This window comes from Zerene cesonia, chromosome 2 (genome assembly GCF_012273895.1).
Source record: "Zerene cesonia ecotype Mississippi chromosome 2, Zerene_cesonia_1.1, whole genome shotgun sequence".
Classification (NCBI taxonomy): domain Eukaryota; kingdom Metazoa; phylum Arthropoda; class Insecta; order Lepidoptera; family Pieridae; genus Zerene; species Zerene cesonia.
In genome coordinates, this window is record NC_052103.1 from 5081448 (window position 1) to 5101032 (window position 19585).

Below are 19585 nucleotides of genomic sequence, written 5' to 3' on the forward strand. Positions count from 1 at the left end.
AATAAAACGCACAATCCATCTAATATTTTTATTGAGTATTGTTACAAACCTCCACAAATACAATATAAAAATATTAAATGCATTTTCCAATTTATTGGATAAGTAGAATGTCATGTATCGAAATTATATACAGAATAGTCTACATGTGATGCAATGGGACAGTGAAACAATATTACATTATCCTTAAAACATACATTTTAGATATTTACACATCAAAAACTTGATATTTATTATAATTTTGAACAAAATGTATTTCTATTACAAAAATGCTGATAATAAAGATCAGACATTTACTTTAAACTCTTATTAGTAAAAAACAAGATATAACAGCTCAAGTCATACAGTCAGTCAAATGTTATAAGTGAAAAATGTTCAATTACATGTACATTTTAATACGGTTAAAAAAAAAGAAATGGGCAAAAACAGCTCAACATTAAAAAAAATTATCACTGACTGTAAATTATTTGGAGTCTTAAACTGTTATTTGCATTGAAAATACTGATTAGGCTAAGTTCCTTATCATCATAAAACTTAATAAAATAATAACTAACAACTATTAAAAATTAGTACAATGTAAATTCACAAAAAGTTAAATCACACATATCCATGAGACACATTTTTTTATTTTACTTAGATCATACAAAGTATCTGAAAACAGGTTGTTTGTATATAATTGCAAACCTTTATACTTAACAATTAGTAGTTAATAGGTTGAATTATAATTATACATCGCAATAGTATATCAATAGAACAATTCACGAAGACATCAAGGAGTGTAGTGTACGGTTATGAAAATCTGAATCTACTTTGTCATAGTTAGCCTTTCTTTCTAGTAGGAAATTGTTAATTTATTCCGTCAAACTACACATCACATCTCGCAAATGTTAGACAAAAAAAAAGAGATCTCACTGTATTCATGAATGAACTTCAAGAATAAAGATGTTCCATTATATAAGGGTTATAAAAAATGGTGTTGGATGCAATGTAAGACATTTACCAATACTGATTGCTATCCAGGCATCCAGCTCTCATTATGACTCTACTGCAAAGCATTTATTAAAAGATTTCAGTTTATTAATTTCTGCATGACATACTCGAACATTTTCACCAGAGCTATCTTCGAGGCCTGAACTATTATATTATGAGTATGCTGTTAGCTTCTCGCATTTTAGTAGATCCAAAAACATAACATAATGCAGTGTTACACCGACTTTAATCCTATCATTCTACAACAATAGATCTTGTCCTAATAACAATTTCATTTTAGTCTATATTAGACCACTTTGTTCATATTACTTTTAACATAAATATAAAAAAGAATCTTTTAACGTCAGTCTAAGGCAGTGATAAAATATTATATTGATCATTTCAAACTCCAATTCTAACAATTGCTCGTAATTAATTCTCAATAATTTAAAAGGAGATCATTTACTGGAATTTAACCATTTAATCACTTTTTTTGAGTTGGGTGAAATTTTTAAAAATAAAAGGGTAAGTTACAAACATTTTCGCAGGATATTACATCCGGGTTTGAGTATTCTAACACTGCCAATAAATAGTATTAAAATATCACGATTTAAAACAAAATTAATGACTTTAATATCACCATTTTCGCGATTTATAGCGCGAACTCAGCTGAATACAATGATAAAAAAGCGAGAAAATGTGTACACAGATAAAAAATATTTAACGCTGATATATATGTAGGTACTAAGGGCAATAAAGAATTACATAAAAATATAACATTCTTAATTGCAATTCAATACGACAATTTCAAGTTTTAATAGTGGCTTGATTCTGTTGTCAAATACCCACCTTAATTTTGATTTTTCTCATTTATCTTATTTAAGATACGAGTTCAGATATGTTGTATCTATACAGGGACAACATTTCAAGTAAGGGACAACAGATCCAAATCACGTGTTAACTTACTTTTTATACAGAGCTGTTTCAATGCTGACAGATGTAAATAACAGCAACAATGAAAGGGCTAGGCGGTCGTCACTTTAAAGGGACATATTCAATCGGCCCTTATTGGCATGAATATACTGCCATCCATATAAACGTTTAATTAATATGAGTTGTATAGCTTTTCTAATATGTAGAACAATGTTACAACTATCTAACTGTAATGAGATTCACTTGTAAACTATTAGTAAAAGACTTTGTTCATTAATGCTTTGTTATTAATTTGAAATTATGTGCAGGAAAAATAAAATCTCTGTAATGGCGTTGTTTTAAGCCACATGTTTTCTGTGGCCTGTTTTGTACAATTTTATAGCATTTAAATCAGTCATTATCATAATGTTCCTGAGTTGAAACAAAATTTGTACACTTTTAAAATTAATTACATATAGTGCACATTAACAAATCAAGAATATTTTTGCTCTTGGACAGGTTTTATACTAGTTCGAGTCCCGTTTTAAATTACGTTATTGCAGGTACCTCTCTAGAAAATTTTAAATTCAACATTATATCATAAAAGCTTCATAAAATTCAAATTAAAGATTTCAAATTTCTCTAATATAAAATCCATTTAGCTAGAATAAAGTAACAATATTCATAACAAAGGCGTACTGTGCACATAACAAATATGGACTGTATAGGCAATAAATAAACGTTAACGCCGAATTTACGTAGCTTTAATAGCAAAAAATTTAGGGCTTATCGAAGTGCATTACGCATTTCTTTTGATGCACACATAATTAATCACTGTGTATCATATGAGAATTTGAAATCATAAGAATAGAGGATAGAAGCCCTAATTACAACAGTAGGATTTCATTAGACATTCATATATAATATCTAGTAATAATCTTTGATTCACTGGTATTTCTAGACATCAATCTTATCATAGACATATTTTTACATAATTCGTACATACAACAAGTATCACGGTACTTCGAATTCACCGTCGCAGGCTTTTGAACTATCGATCCCAACGACGACGAAACATTTATCAATGTATAGCATATATTTTTAAATATGATCTATTAATTTCTTTTACTGAATAAAAATGTTATCTATAAACATAAGACATTGTCTTAGCTACAAAATAAAAATAATTTAAGATCTTCAATACTCACATATCTTTCATGAGTCTATTTAGTACATATTAAAAAAAGGTTTTATAAACTTTTTTATAAATCAGGCCGGTTAGAATTGTTCGAAAAGAAATACCGTTCAATTTTTAAAAATGACAGTGAATTCGGTCCGTTTCACACGGCTGTATGTGGCAGCTGTCAGGCGGCGGGTAAGGACGCGTTCACACGTCGAAGTCGGCGCCAAGTTTGCCGTTCGGTGGCGCTATGAACGGTTCACTCCACATTCTTCTTAGATCTCCCTGGAATATACATAAACTTTAAGCATATTTCATAAAAAAAATATGAAGAACAAAGCTTTATATAATGTAAAAGTAGTTAACTGACATATTATAAATTCACTAATGTTCACAAAGTTCATGAGTAATAAAGCAGACCTTGACTCAGAGTAAAAGTTGGTAAGGGTCATGTTTTAAGAGACCGCAGTATCGTGCACAGAATAATAAAGCAGCAGACCTTAACATACGCCATGGTGAGCAGCGGCAGCAGGGTGAAGGGCACGAGGTAGAGCAGGGCCGGTTGCGCCGCCTTGAACACCTCCGCCGAGACAGTAGCCGTCAAGAGCCCCAGGAAGTATCCCAGCAGTGAGCAGTGGAAGTACGTCAGCCGGGAACCCTGAAATGAAATGAATTTATTTGTCATTGTTGGATAATGGGAAACTCATTTCGATGTTACAAAATACACAAGACGTGTGTATCTATATCTATAGATATCATTTCGGTTTTCTTCATATAATAATTAGCTTTCGCCCGCGGCTTCGCACGCGTTAAATTCTGAGCGGTTTAATAGATGTTTTTATACATATAAACTTTTTTCTTCAATCACCCTATCTATTAAAAATAAAACACATCGAAACACATTGCGTAGTTTTAAAGATTTACATAGGGACATATGGACGGATAGAGAAAGCAACTTTGTTTTATACTAAGTATAGTGATATAAATTATAAATGAAAAACAATTACCATAGATCTCGGACCGGGCACCTGGCCCATCTGACACACAAGGGTGGCCTTCTTGTAGGCGTCGTAGCGCAGCACGAAGCACAGTAGCAGACCCGGCATCACTATATCGCCCAGTCCTATATAGATTACGTGGGAAATATTGAATTTTTCATTGTAATTCCTTGAAAGTTGAAAATTCGTATAACATATCATCACATTGTCGAAATGAAAATATTTTTTTTATTTGTATAGGTGATTTCTTTTTTCGTAAAAATAAATAAAAAATGATGTCCACGGCACATGCCCCATGGCCCACTCACCGAGCATGGAGAAGTGGCCCTGGTGGTGCATGGAGGGGAACACGAGCTTGGCCGGCAGCGACAGCTTGGGCGCGTCCCGCATGGCGCCGCCGAGCTGCAGCCGCCGCGCCACCACGTTCATGGGGTTCTCCGCTGGCCTGCAAGTGCGTGAAACGTTTAAGAAATCTGGTAAAAAAAAACAACTTTTGTTACATTTTACCCGCGGTAAAATCTCGTGCTTCCGGTACAATTTGCCACTGCGGTAAAATGAAGGTAAAAAGTAGGCTATATATCTCTAGCTCCTAATTATCTGCGGACAAAAGAATAAATCTGTCCCTTACAATCACAATGTAGCATTTATAATAAACATTATGACTGTACTAATTATGATTTAATTTTTTTCTCAAAAAAAATCAATAATTTCAGCCATTCATTCCACAACTATCCATTTTAAATGAAGGTCCCATTTAAAGCTTATATATAATACTCGCCAATACATCATGGAATGTAGCCATCGGTACGAAGTTGCGTATGGTACAGCCTAATGGCAAGTTTTGTACACGTACGTAATACTTAATTTAACAACAGCACTGACCTATCATTTCCACATACCTGGTAGCGACCTTGACCATGACGTTGGTTGTGAATATATAGGACGAGAAGAACACCCAGAACACGTCGTACAGCAGCAGCCCGGTGAGCAGCAGCGTGGACACCTTCAGCGAGGGCAGGCGGATCAGCGCTATGAACGTCACGCACAGACCCATGCCCATAGCTGTAATAGAGACAACATTATGAGCTGCGCCCCACGGTTTCACCCGCGTAAGTCCATATCCCGTTGGAATATCGGGATAAAAAGTTGCCTATATGTTATTCCAGTTGTCCAGCTGTCTACGTAACAAATTTCATTGCAATCGGTTCAGTAGTTTTTGCGTGAAAGAGCAACAAACACACACACATCCTTAAAAACTTTTGCATTTATAATATTAGTAGGATTGCATAGCTTTTATCGTGGGCGTTGAGCGCTAAGAATGAATAAAGAAATTCCGTAACGAGAATAAACTTAACACCCCCCTACTCCGATCGGCACAGCGCTGCGGCTTTGAAAGCCGTGCATCGTCTAACGTCGTTTCAGTTTAAATTAAATATGTCCGTTTAAAGTCGGTTAAAATTTAGTCTAAAGGAATCGGATATCGGAACATAAAAACGTATAGGTGAAGCTAATAAAAGCGTGTCTATGAAAATAATGGATAAAAGCAATCATTAAAAAAAATTGTATCTATTTCCACAAACCGAAGGACAAATAGAAAATTCCACGATACGCCACCAACGCATCAACATATACAGCCAAAACTGAATCAACCAATCACAACACGCACCGTCCATGAGCAGCCAATGACCGGTGAGCACCCACACGGCGACAATCGCCGCGGCCAATAGCGCGGCGGCGAGCTCCGGCGCCGAGTAGCGGCCGCAGAGCGCCACGCGGCTGCTGCTGCCCGCTATGTACTGGCAGAGGGGCGTAAGCAGGAACGCGAGCGCCGCACACGCTATTACTGTAAATAAAGTTGCATTTATATAGTAAAGTTATATTTAAATTACAGTAATGACCGGTAATACAGGATCCCGGTCTGTATTAGAAGACGTGTCGCTGCTTTTCTCATTTTTAATGTGTTGTGAGGCGCGCAATAAAATAACGGTAAAATTGATTTTCATTTCGTTTCAAGTGAATACTAGCTGTGACCCGCGGTTGAAACCGCGTAAGTCCGTATCCCGTAGGAATATCGGTATAAAAAGTGCCTATGTGTTATTTCAGTTGTCCAGCTATCTACGAAGCAAAATAGTATTATTAGTCACCAATAGATGTCAGGAAAAAAAAACACGAATAAAACACGAATATGACATTTTCTAAAAAAAATTCCTAGCTAGATCGATTTATCGCCCCCCAAACCCCCTATATACTAAATTTCATGAAAATCGTTGGAGCCGATTCCGAGATTCCAATTATATATATATATATATATATAAACAAGCATTGCTCGTTTAAAGGTATAAGATAATTGTAATGATTAAAAATATCAGTAGATATCATGTGAAAATGTAACTATATCGAAGGGTTCCTAGAAATAGGTTAAGTTTTCCAAAGATACTTAATTGTGATAAGCCAAAACTAGATGCTCATTATGTATATGAGTTAAATTTGAAATGTGTCTCTTTTTAGCCATTTTAGACACGAGTTAGTTTAATATTGTCCAAACTAAGTATATGAATTAACATCCAAATATACTCATTTACCATAAAAATTTATTTATTTAATATTCAAAACTCTTACCAGCTGTGCATATCGCGACGAGGGTTTGCACCGAGTCGAAGAAAAAGAACATCACAAGGAGAGCCACGGACGAGCCGAGCGGGAAACACAACGCCTGCATTGTGTTCAGAGTTTGTACATCTGTAATATCTGTTTCAAAATTTGTAATTAGGACGGAGAATATTGAGTCTTATAGAACAAGTAATAGGGTACTAAATTGCTACTTTTATGTTCATACATAAGAGTTATAGGACAGAATGATTCTTTAGAAAAATGAGTAGGTTAGAATTGGGTCACGTTTAGAGAATAGTTGTTATCAAAATCACAAGATTCGAAAGAGTAATGATATAACTTTTATACTGTTCTGATGACTGTATAACGGCGGCAGCGGACAGCGGATCAGGATCTAATTGAATTTTTCAAAAGGGAATTTTTCGGATTTTCTGTGGCTATCATTTAACTTTACGCAATCCCGTAGTGATGTACCTCATCAACTACTTTGTAACATTTTCCAGCCTTAACCCAATTCACAGCTATTTAACCGATGAAATAAACGTGACTATCAACCCTAAGACGGTTATAAGTTTTTGCATAGACTAGACAGGACCATTTACTCAAGACTCTAATTGTGAGCATGCAATGAAACGATATATCGTTAGCCGACATGTAACGATTATGTACAGACATGACAGTCGGCTTATTATGCGTTCCGACTAATTACCGATTCGGCAAAAAATAACCTTTTCTGACGAACAGTCGCGTAGAATGGAAAGTGCTTATATACAACAATATAAAGTTTGTGTATTCATTATAAACACGTAGCACTTGTCATTCACAGAACAGGAGTTTTCTTTTAATGATGAATCATTATCATGTAATTTAGTATGTCGATTCGAGATAAGCAAACATATAAAAGAAAATTATTTTGTATTTACCGGGCTTATTTTGCAATACAAAAATGTACATTTCCGCTTTTAATTTCTTAGCAAGATAACAATTACATTGTATTCAAACTTTAACCACGTCGATTTTAAATATATGAATGAGTTGATAACGCAGCGTTGTTAAAATACAAATTATTATTACACTTACTATTGCTAGACGATGAGCTGGGCGGAGGTTTGGTACCCAATAAGGAGGCTTCCCTCTCTCTCTCGGCCTTTTCCCTTGCCTCTCTTTCCATGTTTAGGGAGCGAAAACTGCCGTATACTATGAGCAGCATAGATATTAGGCAAGCTGATACTCTGGAACAAACATTACATACTATTAAGCCTCACGATATTTGTACGATAATATTTCAATGGACGAAAAATTGTTTATCGAATGATATTTTTTCCGCAAGCAAGATGCGTGGGAAAAAATATCCGCTTAGACTTTTTTTATAAATGATAATATAAAAAACGTAATCGTTTTGTAGGAATAGTTACATAAGTTATTAGGTTGAACACATATCATACCTAGCACCTTCTATAGGATGCAAATCAACCTTATTATTATTATTATACAAAAAACATATTATTACCTATGTATGAAAATGTAAAACTGACATGATCGGAAAAGAGCAACTACAGAGTTTCATGCTCTTCTTTGAAAAACTGCTTTCCGAACCGGTGCTAGAGGATAAAACTGTGTTATCACGATTCAAAAGAGCTATAATTAGTCTATTTGTATAAATAAATGTTTGAGTTTGAGTTTAAATTTAGTGTCTAGCTCATACTTAGTCAACAGAATCTACTTGAAGCCCTGTGTCTCCTACAAACACAAGACACGTTTAACCGGCCGTGACGCAAACAGGCTCTTTTGAAAATTAAAGACCCAAATAGACATGCGACTCGCTCATTCATAACCGATGCCGAAGCCGATGCAACCTTTTAATTCGCACGCTATGTTTCCTATAAAGTGTACAGAATTCAAAGACCATTCTTTCTCATTATTGAAGTATTAATTCTTCTTCGGTCTTTCAGCTATTCAATTTGCAGGGGACACGTAAGGAAATCTAGAATTACGCATACGGACGCGAGGAGTATCGTCCCCCAGCTTATGACAACATATGACGTTTCTATGACAGAACTATACCTGTCAATCTCTTCAATAGTAGACAACTAATTATAATCATGACGTATATTGCGATATATTCCTATTCTACGGACGATATAAGGTAAATCGTTGCGACATTTTAATTAAGAGAAGAACATGTGGACAAAATTCTTTAAAAATATAGTTGTATGTGCTGTATTTAACAACTGCCAATATCTATAAGTATACTTTAACTATATGTTGAATAGATTTTTTTAAATAATTTAATGTGTAAAGTAAGGAAACTACCAGAAGAAGTGTAGCATAATGTCGTAGTTATTGCCTAGATATTTATTTATTTATTTAAACACTTTATTGTGCTGCCAACAATATACAAAAATAAAACTTATACTTAAACAAATAGGAAGATACAGAACAGAAGGCGGCCTTATCACTTATAAGTGATCTCTACCAGGCAACAAACTGAAAGATAGATAGCAACGTAACTTAAAAGGAGGTAGGTAAAAAGTATAGCAAATATAACAAATAAAATAAATAAGAACAAGAAGAAGATATTCTAGAAACACACATAATTATCGACCTATTTAATCGAAACATAGTCGCGATAAACAAGTGTTTATCTTATCCCCGCGCCGTGTTACAAGCAACGATTTGAAACGAAAATACCACCTAAAAGTTAGATAACGTGACCATCGTTAAGAATTTCCTAAATTGTTATTTCGTAAACATATCGCAGGTTTAGGGTTCCGTTTAAAATATACCAACGTACAGTTGGTACTATTAAGACTTTTACTACTTCTACGTATTATTCTGTGCTTTGACTGTCACCAGGCTGTATCTCATGAACCATGGATACCTAAGCAGCAGTTGAAATTTACAGATTGATTCTTATTTCTATTGCCACCATAACGACAAATATGTACTAAAATCGGAATAAAACGAATTTTTGAAGGGGATTCCCATCCATCATGCAACAGTCGCATTTTTTTTTCGACATTTATATTCGACAATTGGTAATCACGAATTAGTCGCAGAATATTTTTTTATACATTTACTTTTAAAATAAATAATAAAAATTCAATGAATACATAAGAGTAGCCTTTTTATATATAATAGTAATAGTAAAAGTTTCCAAACAATAATTTCTATTTTACTAGATCCATATAAATATATTAAACGACAACAGAGAAAACGTAACGAAGATTCTTCGAAAGGGTTCAAATAGTAGTAAATAAATAAATACCATTCTACTCCATCCAAAACATGTATTTCTTATACTATTTTCAACCGACTTCAAAAGGAGGAGATTATCAATTCAACCGTATTTTTTTTTTGCTGCCACATAATTTTATTGGGTTAACCGATTTTTATGACTTTTTTTTTCTTGTTCGCTTGTGACTGCCATGTGGTTCCAATTTTTAAATATTCTAATATAATATAATTGTAATATTCCAGATATTATAATTGAAAATTGTAATATCTGGTATATTACAATTTTCAATTCCGACAGAGTACCAAAAAAAAGATCAACTGTTTCACACACACCCATACAAATACTTAATGTAAAATGTTAATGTTTCACACCCTGGAACATTGCAATGTAACGCAGAAACAGTCGTCACTCAGAGCGCGGTGAAACACCTCAAATTATAACTGTAAATAAGTGCTTAATAATAACTGGCATTTTGTCTCCATCCGTATAATGAGCATTACAAAACCAGCGACTAGGAACTATTGTTCAAATGCTACTTCTTATTTACACAATACATAAATGCGCGTAGATACTGTTATACTCATTCAATACCACAAAGTAACGACAGAAGTAGTAACGATGAATGCGTCGCTCTTTATTGTTTATATGCAGCCATAAAGTTTTTAATTGTGTGTGAAGTTCCCATATACCTACTGCACTTAATGAAATAAATACACAACTATTTCTCGGGTTCCGCACCCAAATCGAACTCTGACATTTAGTATGGTTGGTTGTATTTAGTCAATTCTTTGTCTAGATAAGGAAGACGCATTAAGTAAGACGTATATTTACACCGACCAAAAAATGTGAACAAATTAGACATGCATGGACCACGATAGCACTCTATATCTAGTTATTATAGCTCAGCTATTCCTTGTCGGTATGAAATAGAAAACTAAAAGGTAATAACCCATATATATATTTAATTGTCTAAATTGATATTTCTTAAATTATACAATACATTTCTGCTTGCCCCAGCATCACGCCGGTTGAAGTGGGCTAGATAAGGCTTTTAAAATAAGGTTTAGGTTTTACACGTGACTTTTCATTTACTCGTTGTAATTTGAATATATTGGGGATGAAACGTCGAAATTGAATTTCTTATCAGTAATTTAAATAATTATTTTTACACAATAATCTTTTCCATAATATAACTGGTTAAAGTATTTTCCATCAAATCACATCATGTATCATTTGATAAGATTTTCTTAGAAAAAAATATATTATTTCAGCGTGTGGGGAATTAGTAGAAAGGTTTGTTTAAATTTCCATTTAAGGTTTATACTTAAGTGAATTTCAATTAAGGGTTGCGTTTTGTAAAGCAATGAGGTTGAAATAGGCATTGTATTACATTTTATACCGTAATTTAATTAATAAATGTCATATTAATTAGCTTTTACTGTTATTATAAAATAATGATGATAATAGCACTAATAATAACCATAGATTAAATTGTTCTGTGTCTATGTCTCACTCTGCTAACATCACTAAACAATAAATAAATAAAACTTACTACTAATAAACCTTAAAACATGAACTTTGACTTTATGTTAAAATTAAATGAAATATTATTACACAATTTTTATGCACTACAAATTGTTGTACGAAATATTATACATAGTATCACTACATAGTATTAAACAATGTCGCTTTCTCTTTCCCTATGTCCCTATGTATGCTTAAATCTTTAAAATTACGCAACTGATTTTGTAGGGGTTTTTTTTCCTAGACAGAGTCATTCAAGAGGATGGTTTATATGTATAATAACATCTATTAAAATACTACGAATTAACGCGTGCGCAGCTGCGGGCATAAGGTAGTTTTAATATAAATTAACACTTTAGTGTTAAATAAATAAATTATTTGTAACTTTTAGTAGGCAGGAACGTCGGTGCCTTCTACGATTTTTTTAGAAAAGTTTTATTTAGCCAGTTTATATAATTTTTATTTAGAATACACAGTATGTGCAACCTTGATACACGGTGCTATTAACGACAAACCGTTAATTGAATTAGCCTTCCAAGTGGGCTTAAGAGCCGTGTAATGAATCGTAACAGGCGCCAACAGCCTGTCAATTAATGGTATCAGCTGGAAGTATCTCAAAACTCACTTGAAGAATCGATCTTCACAAATACTTAAAAAAAGATAACCGACTTCAATTCGGTCGTAGATCGATTGCGATCCATTTCATTAAAATTAAAAGCAAGAACACTATAAAAGAAGAATTGGATATTATGTACCAATATAATACATAGACTATTTATTTTAAAGACTATTTCTTTTATTTCTTTTTCCATGGAAACATAACAACATTATACCATGTTGACATTAGATAATAATAATATTGGAATAACTAGCCCGCGGTTTCATCCGCGTAAGTCCGTATACCGTAGAATTATAGGGATAAAAAGTTGCCTATGTCTTATTCCAGATGTCCAGCTATCTACGTACCAAATTTCATTGCAATCGGCTCAGTAGCTTTTGCGTGAAAGAATAACAAACATACACACATCCTCACAAACTTTCGTCCGTCTGTCTGTCTGTTACCTTGGCCAACCTCACGGTTAAATCTCAGTGGTTGGAAACCAATTTAGATGAAATTTGGTACTAGGATATAGTTTGAGACCCGAGAAAGGAAATAAAGCTTTTATCTTGAAAATCGCAAGGAAACGGGAACTATGGAATTACCTTCAGTGGTTTAATTTTTTATTAGACTAAGCGGGAGAAGCCGCAGACATAAAGCTATTAATTTATAAATTTTGTCAATGCAAGAAAAATTGCATTCCTTAGTAAATTTTACAAAAAACCCACTAGCATGCGATTTACAAATATAGCAAGGACACACCATGATATTTATTAATATGTAACATTTATATTTTTCAATGGATACTTATATTATGAATATGTCATAAAAACTTACTATTAATTATCGAGTTTACTGACAAAATATCCATAGATAAGGTCATAGTAAAAACACAAGACTATAACTGACCTAGAAGAATCCATAATTGAGTATGCCCATTTGTATTCCTGATATTCCATGTTCGCTCCCACCTGGGCCATTGTTCCGTCGTCTAAACAACCAAGGTATCAACTGCTCACTGCTGGGAGGTAGCCTGGAGCCCTGTGAGTAAATGTTATCATATATTAATCTAATATTCATAACTCTGTAAAAGCCTGTGAACCTTTATATTTTATGTACTAGCTGCCCTGGCTTTGTCCGTGGTAGATATATAGTCTATACTCTATAGCACTCGCGATCACAGCAACCCAATAATGAAAGGATTTTGGAAATCAGTTTAGTACTCCCTGAGATAAGTATGGGACGTCTGTTTAAGGCACTTATTTTATTATTGTTTATGTTAGATTGAGCAATTGAGCTGGTGAATCGCCTGATGATAATAGATCACCAACACACAGAAGATTTGTAAAAAATAGCAATTCTACAAATGCATTGTCCGCTTTAAAGGGGTATGGTAAAGGAAAACATTGTGACGAATCCAGCAAATTGATAATCTGCCAACCCAGTGCAGTGGAGGACTTCTCATAAGAGGACTGCAGTGTGAATATTTAGCCTGGTGATGAAATGGTTTGTAGCTGTTTATGCCTCCAAACCACAGCTGCCTACATGAAACATTTTTAAAAATGTTTATCAGTTAGTAAAGATGTTTCACATACAAATTATAAAACAATACAAATCTGTGCAAGGCCATGACTCAAATAATAACAAAATGATCTCTCATAACAGGAGTATGCAAGGTGAGATGATGATATCAAAACATTTGAGTATAAATGAGACATCATTGTGTGTCATAACAAGGAAATAAAATTTGTATTTGTAATGTTATTTGTATATTATATAGCTCATGATTTTTGTTTTCACTTGTATTCTGATTAGAAATAATAAATGTAGCTTTGATATAAGAACAGTATGATGATTGCAATTTTATAATCATTTATAATTTACTACGTCAAATTATTAGAATTTTGGAATATAGAATATACTCCTATATATCTTTAGTAAATTAATGTGGTTGTGGGTGTGATTATTTTGAAAATTAGAGCATTTTAAAAAATGAAATGTGTATTAATTGTATTGTTTTTTTTTGTCATTGTTATATTGTATATTGTGTTGTAATAATTGTAATGTTTTGTTGTTTTTGGAGCCAAATAAATGTTTCTTTCTTTCTTCTTTCTAATGAATATGATGAAAAATTAAGACTACAGAAATGAAACTCATATTTTTTATAAATCAAATACCTTCAAATCTTTATAGAACCAGTAGTATCCTTTAATAATTAATCATTCACATAATGCAATACAAAAATATAAAATTATTTATGATGTTACTATAAATTCAGATTCTTATACAATTGAGTGGTCTATTAAAACAAAACACTTATAAATTTAGATAATTTAATATAAATATGTAATAAAGAAAATTTCGGTTTAGATCTAAGTAAATTTAAAAGCAAGTTTAATTTTTAGATAATGAAAAATATATGATTACCTATTTATTTACGAAGTGGGTCAGTTTGAATTATAGGATAGCATTAACCAATATTTTTATCGCTTCTGTCTATATATTCATCTATTCTTTGAGTAAATGATACATAAAACTGTTGCTAAACAATGAACAAGACAAAGCCGAATAATACCGAAATAAGTAGAGCACGAATAAAATTCACAATTTGAAGTGAAAGGAAACTGTATATCGCACGTTCAATAAGCAACAATTAACTGTGATTGAAAAAGAAAGTTCCGCGACTGTGACACGAATAATAAAAAGAATTAAAGTACAAATAAATAGATAAATTCATTAAAAATATTAGAAAGCAGACTAAATACACGGAAGCAATAGCAATATCAATATCAATTACACACTAACCAGATAAGGGCCTCTTTAATTTATCTGCACTTATACGTCACTTAATTCCATGCTTATACGCTTATTTATGAATTGTGAGATAGTTCACATTTAAAAACAATTAACACAGAAAATATTTACGAAACTTATCACTACCCTACGCTTGTCGATCGACAGCCATAGTAACCAAAGATAAAGCAAAAATAATCAGTATTTCACAGAGTACGTAGGTAAGCGTAAGGCGTCCTACAGATCAGTAACATTAATTAGACCATAACCAACAAACAACATCAAATGTTTTATTCATGGATTAAAATACTACATGAAAAATCCTCGTGTTACAATGTTAGTTACCACACCACTCCGAAACTGCTCATGAAATTTGATATGCATATCGAGTAGGTTTGGAAATCGGCCATTATGTATTTCACATAAATGATAAGAGTAAAGCAGCAGCATTTGCCGGGTTAGCTAGTAATTATATTGAAAGAATATTCGTGCAATATTGTTAATTCACCATTGAAACAAAAAGGATTTGGTTTTATGACTACATTTATTTAAAATAAAGCATTTCATAACGAGCTATATAGGTGATCAGTAACATAAGATAACATGATAAGTGCATTGCGTTTGTGTTTTCTGTGTTTCTCATTTGACATATGTAAGTGCAAAATACTGTGATTGACATATAGCCGTCAAATTATAAAATAAAATCTTCATAAAATGTGTAACAACCTCCAAAAATATTAAAATAAGGTTGGAATTAAATTTTAATAAAAAAATTGTTTGTAAAATTTAGCCTTTATCGTTTCACTAAAACTTTTAGGATGAAATTAACGGCTATTCTATTACGTAGAAATTTGCTTCCTAATGGTCACATTTTTAGAGGAAAAGACCGTTTAGTAAAAAGAGTGGAACCCAAACATCTTCGCCAGTTTCAACGGGATTTGGAAATTGAAGAACAAAATATGTTGTATCTTCGTCATCCTTATTTGACAGAAGTAAGATAAAACATTACTTATAATAATGATAAACATAAATATAGACCGAGACAAGAAAAGTAATTAAAAAAAAACACTACATTCATCGCCTTTATTCGTTTCTAGGGTTCATTCTTGCGTCTTATAGGAAATCCCGAGGATCCTGCTAATATGCTATTAGCCACCCACCATTGCCCACCGAGTAGGTTTAGTGGGTGAAAATCCCACATGCTCTCTTTTCCCCGCAAAATACATCTTCGGGAGATCTTCAAAAGACTTATCTTTTTGATTTCTTCCCACATGTAAAACAAGATTACCTTCCTACTTGGGCAACTATTTATTACAATTTCTGATGATAGATTAGTTTTATGCCCAAAAAATATAAACACTAATGAGCCATATTTATTTTCAAATTATATTCTTCAGAAACTTAAAAAAATATGTGTTTTATAGGGTTATACCAATTAACACATTGATTAGAGTATCTATTGATATTCATCTTGTATTTCATTTCAGGCTGAAAGCTTTGGTCACTGTAAAGCACTAGGTAAAGCTGAAGCACGAAAAGAAAGACTTGTTAATATTACAAGAAGAATATTCAAAAATGATGTAACACTGTATGAAAGACTTGGGCATTTACGAACAAAGGAAAGTTGGGATTAAATATATGTTTAAGTAGTTTGTCATTGAGATATAATGTAATGTATAGATAGAAAATGTATTTAATAAAATAACTGAATAGCACAGGCACTTTCTTCTTTTGTTTCCCTATATATTTCAAAAAGATTATTTTGTGTATAGTAAAAACCTGGTTATGAATTTCAATTGTGACGGGTAGTTTTTTCTGCGGACCTAGTATATAAATAAAGAAAAGAAATATTAGACTTCATTTTTTTTGAAGAAAATTTTTTTTTTATGGTCTGTTCATACATGCAACCGCATAGAAAAGAGGCTTCTAAACATGTTCTGTATTGAAATGAATATTTGACTAGATATATAATTACATCTCTAAAGTCGTAAAAAATCTAAATGCCTCTTTCGGAAATAAACTATGTATAATATTTTGTAGACCATGTGGAAAGCTAGTTTATTAATTTTTTTATAAAAAGAAACTGTAACCCGACTATTTCAATACATATTATTCAAATAGAATGAATGCTATGCAATATGGTATACCTATCGTATGTGCGTTAGCCGCGAAAAACCAATGGGCACTTTTTGACAAAAATTTAATAAGGTGATAGACAAATATTACGTTTCACAAAAAAAGGAAAAGTTATTTGCGATTAAGTAACTCTAAAAATAATATTCTGCCTCTTTCAAATACGCTTTAAAAGTTAAAAAAATTTTAGACTCAAGTAAAGCTTGCGTTAACCTGCAGGATGCGCTTGCTTTAAGTGTATTATATAAACTACTTAATATTAATTGTTCACGTGAAGTGAATTTTTTTTAGCCCCTGACCTGGTGTCTGGTTTTTTATTTGTCCTAGTGGTGCTGGTGGATCGCGTTGACAACCGCCAAAGTATATTCGAAGAGGAAGTGCCTGCTGCCCGATTTTATGAGGTAAAGTACATGAAAAGGATTGACGAATGGAAATAAGGAATGGAATGGGCAAGGAGAGGAAAAAGAAACGGTTCTCCGGCTTTCACGCCGGTCTTCTGTGGGGATGTGGTACTTCCTGGCGAGCTGGCCAATTCGTCGCCCAAGCGTGCCCGACTCCCACTTATCACAGTATGGTAGTTAGTTAGCAATATAATATTGCTGTGTAGAAAAATTAAACTAATCCACATTTTATTAAAGACTTATATTGAACAAAAATAAATACAGCAATCGCTAGAATATATTTCAAAAGCTTTATATTTGTACCGTGTATACTTATCAAGCCAGGCCTAACTTATTATAATAATCATTTTCCTTATTTTCATGGGCATATTACTTCTCATCTTACACTAAACATCGTGTTATATAGAAACATGGTATATGTAAATTGTATTAAAATCACAGGTATTTGTTCACTTAAAAATAAATACTTAAAATATCTTTTGCACAGACTAAAGTTATTTTGTTTAAATTGTTAAGCATTTAATGCGACAGATGTGAATGACTATATAACACTTGAAAATTAAACTATTTTTCATAAAATTCTTTAAATTTCTTGTAACATGAAGACAAAATACGTATTATTAACACGCTTAATACTGAAATACATGTTTGTATTGAATATATAAATAATACTTAGTGAATGCTCTGTATCCAAGCAAAACGGTCATTCTCAAGGTCTTTCTTGTAAATACTTTTACCTTGATACAGTAGCTCAGCGAATTGCGAAACTACGGGGTCGCGCATACAAGACGCAATAGATATAACTTTATCAGATTCATCAAAGAAAAATATAACGAATTTTAATTCATCAACATTGCCATCCACTAAAGAACTTACAGGCTTTCCACAGCCCGCGTAACGAATAGACTTTCCGAATAGCATCGTCCAGAAGTAAGGTACCGTTTTGAGAGGCGTTTCCTTTTTCAAAATATTTTTGGCTGCGACTTGACCATGATATTGTGCCAATCCAATGTGTCCTATCGCCATCTGTTCATTGTTTTTAACGAACACTGGGGCATGTGCAATGTCACCACCAGCATATACGTTTTTAATGTTTGTTTCCAACATATTATTAACATTAACCGCACCGTTCGGTAGTAAAGAAATACCGCTATTTTCAAGGAAATTGGTGTAAAATGTAGTTCCAATACCCAATACTAATATATCTGCGGGTAGCACGACACCATTTGCAAGCTCGACAGACTTTATAGATCCATTCTCTCCATTGCATTTAACAATCGTCGTTTCAAAATTAAACTTAACATTGTTTGATTCAAATAAGGTTTGGAGACTTTTACCTATTTCTGACCCAAATATTTGTCCGAGTGGCGCTGTGTCTTTGCCGACAACGGTCATGGACTTTACCTTCGAGACGCACGAGGAGGCAACTTCTAAACCTATAAAACTCAGACCTAAGATCACTACATCCTTATCTTTATTGGAACCTAAACTATTCAGAATATTCATGGAATCATCATAGTCCCTGACCGTGAAGATGTTGTTTAATTCAATTCCAGGAATATCGGGAACTCGAGGTTTGGCACCGGTAGCCAAATAGAGCGAACTATATTTACGTTTGGTTCCATCGCTCAGTTCTACAATTCTCTCGTCCGTGTTAACCTTCGTTGCTTCGATACCTTTGAGGATTTCGATATTTGCATCTTTATAATATTGTTCGTTTCTGGCTTGTAGCTTTTCAATATCAGTGGCAGTGCCGATTTTGGACACTTTAACTCTGTCGTAAGGCAGATAGTTTTCTTTGGATACGAGGGTGATTCTGCCCGCGTATCCTTCACTCCGAAGTGTTTCAGCACACGTAGCACCAGAGGGCCCGCCTCCGATGATAACAACAGATGTATCATCACATGGCGATCCAGCATGAGTGTCTTTCACCCGTTTGTTGGACTTCAAGTCTGCTATTTTAGCTCTTACCTGTAATTAAGATAACAAACGCGTAGAAATTAGTCACGGAAAGGACTTACTGCTTAGAGTTATTATGGCGTAGTAAGTCAGGCTTTATCAAAATTGAGCCTTCGTCACCACCTAGAGGTAAAGATAATTTTAAATTAAAAGCAAAACTACAACTCTAAAATTTTCTTATTATTAAACTCGAATTGCGACTATACAATACTAGCTGCGCCCCGCGGTTTCACCCGCGTAAGTCCGTATCCCGTAGGAATATCAGGATAAAAA

General features: G+C 33.3%; 2 protein-coding genes across 3 annotated transcripts in view; both read right to left on the bottom strand.

Moving 5' to 3' along the window:
- Positions 1–82: 82 nt before the first annotated feature.
- On the bottom strand, positions 83–15009 carry LOC119832659 (signal peptide peptidase-like 3). The gene is made up of 10 exons (XM_038356366.1): positions 14832–15009; positions 12936–13067; positions 7747–7898; positions 6676–6804; positions 5723–5899; positions 4956–5118; positions 4365–4501; positions 4066–4181; positions 3558–3716; positions 83–3343 (listed from the first exon to the last, which is right to left on the bottom strand). Exons 2-10 carry the CDS (start codon positions 13004–13006, stop codon positions 3266–3268), a joined length of 1182 nt encoding a protein of 393 aa, XP_038212294.1. The 5' UTR covers positions 13007–13067; positions 14832–15009; the 3' UTR covers positions 83–3265.
- Positions 15010–17630: 2621 nt separating this feature from the next.
- LOC119834010 (apoptosis-inducing factor 3) overlaps positions 17631–19585 on the bottom strand; it is a 6523-nt gene continuing 4568 nt past the window's right edge. For both annotated transcript variants that reach the window (XM_038358286.1, XM_038358294.1), the window contains exon 4: positions 17631–19324. In XM_038358286.1, coding sequence (XP_038214214.1) covers positions 18026–19324 — 1299 coding nt within the window. In that variant the 3' untranslated portion in view covers positions 17631–18025. The remainder of the gene's footprint in view (positions 19325–19585) is intronic.